The sequence below is a fragment of the Penaeus chinensis genome, chromosome 10, assembly GCF_019202785.1.
Source record: "Penaeus chinensis breed Huanghai No. 1 chromosome 10, ASM1920278v2, whole genome shotgun sequence".
Taxonomy (NCBI): Eukaryota; Metazoa; Arthropoda; class Malacostraca; order Decapoda; family Penaeidae; genus Penaeus; species Penaeus chinensis.
Window position 1 is genome coordinate 10,200,221 of NC_061828.1, and position 6,047 is coordinate 10,206,267.

The 6,047-nt window shown below is 35.3% G+C and overlaps 1 protein-coding gene across 1 annotated transcript in view; it reads left to right on the forward strand.

Moving 5' to 3' along the window:
* LOC125029563 (T-complex protein 1 subunit eta-like) overlaps nucleotides 1-4,360 on the forward strand; it is a 12,170-nt gene extending 7,810 nt beyond the window's left edge. The window contains exons 6-11 of the mRNA XM_047619521.1: nucleotides 934-1,098; nucleotides 1,969-2,102; nucleotides 2,409-2,561; nucleotides 2,745-2,896; nucleotides 3,111-3,299; nucleotides 3,923-4,360. Coding sequence (XP_047475477.1) covers nucleotides 934-1,098; nucleotides 1,969-2,102; nucleotides 2,409-2,561; nucleotides 2,745-2,896; nucleotides 3,111-3,299; nucleotides 3,923-4,143 — 1,014 coding nt within the window. The 3' untranslated portion in view covers nucleotides 4,144-4,360. The remainder of the gene's footprint in view (nucleotides 1-933; nucleotides 1,099-1,968; nucleotides 2,103-2,408; nucleotides 2,562-2,744; nucleotides 2,897-3,110; nucleotides 3,300-3,922) is intronic.
* The last annotated feature ends 1,687 nt before the right edge of the window (nucleotides 4,361-6,047 follow it).

The following is a 6,047-nucleotide window of genomic DNA, read 5'->3' on the forward strand; positions in this document are numbered from 1 at the left end:
ATGATTATATTGAGCATATATCTTTTGAAGAGCATTGGATTCTTGAATCTATATATATTACAATTTATAAATGTATATGCAAGCATTTGATTGATCCATTAGCATTACATTTATTTCAAGAGACACTCTTGTGTGGGTTTTTTTTTTTTTGCTGTTGTCAGTAGTATAAAAAAGATGCTTAGTACTAGCATGCCATTATTGATGAATCAGTATCAGGTATCAGGAAATATTTGAATTTGAAAGAAATAGAAAGATTTCACAGGCATCCTTTTTTTTTTTTTTTTTTTTTTTTTAAATACTTATGCATATTAATATCAGGGGTTTCCAACCTGGAAGCCATGATGCAATTTGAATGTTATAAGTTCAAAGTAAACTGGATTTTGTCATACCTTGGCTTTGCCATCTAATCCTATCCCATTTCTGAATAAATCAAGTAATTCCATCCAGTGTTTTAGTCCTGTAGCATTTGGCACCAGTACACTAATCTGAAAATAAGACATTAATGAGAGCCATGGAGAGTATTATATATTGGTTAGGGGCTACAGGAAACAAAATCTTGGAAACTTCCTGCATAGCGGTATAATTATGGCTGGGTAGGAGTGACCATTGTAATGGTGATTAACCTCTGGTGTACAAAGTCATGTAATGGTTGTGAAAAACTACTCATCCTCTTGTTGGTGTAAATCTAAATGATAAAGGTTTAATTTTAGGTGATATTGAGAATGTATTTCAAACCTGAAATGAACTGTTGTTTTAGGAGAGGCATTCATTGTTTGATATATCTTTAAAATGGAAAGGGCACCTTGTTTTTCATATATATATTTATTCACATATATTGTAACTGGGGTATTTAATGAGGCATTTAATGTTCATTTGCAGATTGGGAATAAGAATCAAGTTTAATACCTACAACTTCTTTATTCCTATATGCAGGATTCTCAATTGGTTGATGGTGTGGCCTTCAAAAAGACCTTCTCTTATGCTGGTTTTGAGATGCAGCCCAAACGCTATGAAAAGCCCAAAATTGCACTTCTCAACATTGAACTCGAGCTGAAGGCTGAAAGGGATAATGCCGAGATTCGTGTTGATAGTGTAGAGGTAAGGAAAAATAAAGAAGGATTCTTGTATATGTATTATGGTTGTAGAAATTATAAATAAGCTTACATATATATTTTTTTGTTTTTTTGTGGTGCTGATAGTTCCAACGGCAATTTTAACCCAAACCCTACAGCAAGTGCAGTAGGGATTTCAGAGTTCAATTTCTATGCATGTACATCTTTTCTTAGCCCAATGTTGCAGGGAAAATGGAGTGTTTATTGCAGCAAAGTTTTGTTAAATGTTTACATGACGATGGCTCCACAAGTGCTCAGCCATCAACAAGTCAATTAGTTGACCTCATGATCTCACCAGGTTAATATTATTGATATTGATGCTGTTAATATTATGATAGACATTACCATTACTAAAATGATATTAACGTTATTAATAGCAATATAAGTTTATTTTTTTTCCAAAAATTTAAGGAATGGGTGCACAGATGAGACAGGTAGTAGCCTAGTACTTGGCTCACTGGTGACAAAGTACTAGTGGAGCCATCTCTGTGTAAAGGCAATTAAAGAATTAAACTTGGTGGGCATGATATATACTTACATGCCATCCCAGGCAGTATCAGGTTAAATGACACAAAAATACACACTAAGAGGATGGACAGATTTCTTACTTGTGCAGTTGTATGGTTTAAAAAACGGTTTTTATTTTTACAGAAGCAATATATAAATTTTGCACTGGAATTGACTAGGTTTTTGTGTTGAATATAATTTTCTGTTTAAGCTGAACTTCATGTACTCACCTCATTTGCAAGAGAATTAAATAAAGAAAAAATGTAATTGTGAAGTCAAGGTATTTTGTGTATATGGTCTTGAACACTTCTACTTTGCATTTGATATTAACTAAATCTCTTGCCCTCAGGAATACCAAAAAATTGTTGACACAGAATGGAACATCCTTTATGAGAAGCTTGACCTCATTCACAAGTCTGGTGCCAAGGTTGTGCTTTCTAAGCTTCCCATTGGTGATGTTGCCACTCAGTATTTTGCCGACAGGTAAGTCATTGGATTTCTATTTTCCCCAAGTCGTCTCTTTGCATACCTACCTGTCAATGCTACTTCAATACTGTTTTATCTTTTTTAACTTTAGATCAGAAATATTGCATAAGAATTTTAAATGTTGATTAAATTTTATATTATGCAAGTTAATTGTCTATAGAGCAGTGATGAACATCACTTTATAATTGTCCTCTTAATAGAAAGTACAAAACATCAGTCTAGATAAAAATGTTGCTTGAATGAAAACTAGCAGAAAGGTAGGAAATCGGAAACACACTCACTTAAAAACAACATCTTTAACAGAGACATGTTCTGTGCTGGCCGTGTAGTTGAAGAGGACTTGAAACGAACCATGAAGGCTTGTGGAGGTGCCATCATGACCACGGCCCATGACCTTAATGAATCTGTTCTTGGTACCTGTGAGCTCTTCGAGGAGAAGCAGATTGGTGCAGAAAGGTATGGAGACATAGCACACGAGGATGGTTTGAGAAATTGTTATAATTAGGGATTGAAGATTATAATTCATTTTTGCAATTAATTTCCTGCAGTGAGAATTGTGACATTCCATAAGAGTAGTATTTAAGTAGCCAAATTACTCTTTGTTGGGACTTGCAATAACACAGTGTTTTATCTCAATAGGTTCAACTTGTTCAAAGGATGTCCACAGGCAAGAACCTGCACTATTGTGTTGCGTGGTGGTGCTGAACAGTTCTTGGAAGAGACTGAAAGATCTTTACATGATGCCATCATGATTGTTCGTAGGGCACTGAAGCATGATGCTGTTGTTGCAGGTAAGTTTGTTCTTCCCCGAATACTTTGGCAAGTTATTGTATGCAGTGAAAAGATGTTTTGTTGATCCTTTTAACTGTGAAAGGAAAGGAGAGGAGAACAAAGCATGGAATAAGCTAGAGAGTAAGACCATGCACATTAAACTTTCTTTTCATTTTAGGGCCTCTAGTAATTTTATATTTGTAATGTCAAATAATAAGGAAATCTTTTCCTCAGGTGGTGGTGCAATTGAGCTTGAGGTGAGCAGACATCTTCGTGAATATTCCCGCTCCATTGCAAGCAAGGAACAGCTGTTCTTGGCTGCATATGCGAAGGCTTTAGAAGTTGTTCCTCGACAGCTTTGTGACAATGCTGGTTTTGACTCCACAACTATTCTGAACAAATTAAGAGCAAGACATGCTGAAGGTCAGTTTCCTTCAATTGATACTCGTTAGATTTTAAAGTGTGTGTGTGTGCATGTTCACACGTGTATGCATGTATGTATATATATTTATGTATGTGTGTATGTATATATGTATATGTATGTATGTATATGTATGTATGTATATGTATGTATGTATATGTATGTATGTATATGTATGTATGTATGTATATGTATGTATGTATGTATATGTATGTATGTATATGTATGTATGTATATGTATGTATGTATATGTATGTATATGTATGTATATGTATGTATGTATGTATATGTATGTATATGTATGTATGTATATGTATGTATGTATATGTATGTATGTATATGTATGTATGTATATGTATATATGTATATATGTATATATGTATATATGTATATATGTATATATATTGTATGTTTATGTAATGTTTAAATGTATATCTATATGTATGTATGTATGTGTATGCATATATGTATGGACATATATTTTTCTTTGTACTTATAAATCTGTTATGGATCATGAAGAATTTATTTATTATATTTATTTATTTATATATCATTTACTGATTTATTCATTTATATTCCTTGTTTTTTTTTTTTTTTTATCCAACTTTGTCCTTGACTTTGACAGGTGGCAAGTGGTTTGGCGTTGATGTTATGAGCGAAGATATTGCAGACAACTTCATTGCATGTGTGTGGGAGCCAGCGCTAGTGAAGATCAATGCTTTAACTGCAGCATCCGAAGCAGCATGCCTTATCCTCTCTGTAGATGAGACCATCAAATCCCCGCGGTCTTCACACGATGCCCCCCAAGGCCCCATGCCAGGCAGGGGACGTGGACGCCCAATGTAAACAGAGCATTTAGTTGCTCCACTGGGGTTTGTGAGGGAAGGAATACGAAGCCTATTAACAGGAAACTAATTTACTGGAATGGCAATTATGTTCATGCACAGTCTTGTCTGATTAAAGTCGATTCACTATGTAACCAGTGAAAATTAAAATGTGAAAGTTCTGCTTACTACAACTAAGTTATCCTTTCGTATTATAATAAAATGCTTTAACTACTTCATTTGTATTTGAAATTACATCCTGTGATAGTGATTAAGTGGAAATTACATTTACAAAGAAAGTGATAATAGTTGAGAGTTCATATACCCTTAGTTAATTTGCTGTTAACATTTGTGTAAGAATCTTAAAGATAACTAAAGTCTGAGAATGAGGTGAGGGTGTATATATAACATAAGAAGTCTTTTTTAACATAATTATTATTCACTGGTTTAATAAGTGAAGATGGTGGCTAGTTATAGACCAAAGACAGAATTTTATAATGTTTTATTTCAAACTTCCTCATCTAACCCGTACAATCTCCCACTCCAGTGTCTAAATTCACCCCAGTCTCCACCTCTATTCCAGACACTCCAATCACTCATCCCCCAGTACCTAGGCCTTTCTTCTCACACAAGACAAGTTAAACGCTCCACCCCATCTTTTACCCCATCCTTTCCCTCCATCCCTAAAACATATACCTTCTCCCCCTCATAAGAAAACTTAGTTTCTTATACCTCCCCAACAAGCTACACTGCAGAAACTAGAAGACATGTAAAACTATTTAATCATGACCCGAGGTAACTATGCTTACACCTCATCCATCCTCCAATCTCTGATCCAATTCCTTCTACACTCAAAATAACTGCCAACATCCGTCCTTCTCCTACTCATGTTTCCCATGCACCCTTTCCTCCCACTCCCTCCCAACACCTCCCATTCCCTCCTTCGTTCCCCATTTTCCTTTCCGCTTCCCCCCTGGATACACATGACCCTTTGTCACACCCTCCTCTGAGTTCTCTTCCCGATATTTTTTCCTGAAACTTGAATCAATTGCCCTTTGCTGATCCCTACTTTAACCTATGGACATCCTTTATCAATTAACCATTGCTTAATCCTACCTTAACCCATTCACTCATTCTATCCACCTTTACCTATCTTTACCCTTTGCAATACAATCCTCCTGCTGTATGACTGTTGACATATAGCACCTAATAATTAACCCCCCTCTACCCTTTCCAATACTATTCCCACCTATAGTGCTACATGACCTTTCATGTCGCGGATTTATTTTAAACCATTGGCCATTAACCATGGTACAAACGTTATATCTAGTATTTTTACAAATGTGAACAAATATACGAAGTATTACAGTACTACTGAATTATGAACAGTAGTAACACATTGTGTTTGAATATGTAAGTCTACTCTGTCAGTGATATAAAAAAAACATCTTAAGTGTAAGGAAAACTGGTTGCCTGTAGTTGAGTGAAATCTCCCAGACAACTTCAATACCCCACTCATACACCTATGGGTATTTCTGGCAACTACCTGTCATGGCTACTCTTCAACTAGTCTATGTAGACTTTAGTCATGGGAATGGCTGACTGACTTTGCCCAGCGAAGGCATTGTCTGACAGCAAAGTCCGATGTTGCTGACACAGGTTGATAGTCACAATACTGATTAAGCGGTGCACAGGCTTTTGAAATAGAATAACCGTATTCTACTTTAAATGAGAAAACTTAATGCAACTGGATTGCCTCGTACATCGTTATTTTCGTTAGCTAGGAAGTTTAAAGAAATCGTCAAAGATGAAAGTCAAGAATAGACATACCATATAAAGCTCAATAAAAGTTCTCAATAGAAACTACCGTACACAATTTTTTTTCTCTACGTAGCATCATATATAAGTTACATATACCCACAAAAT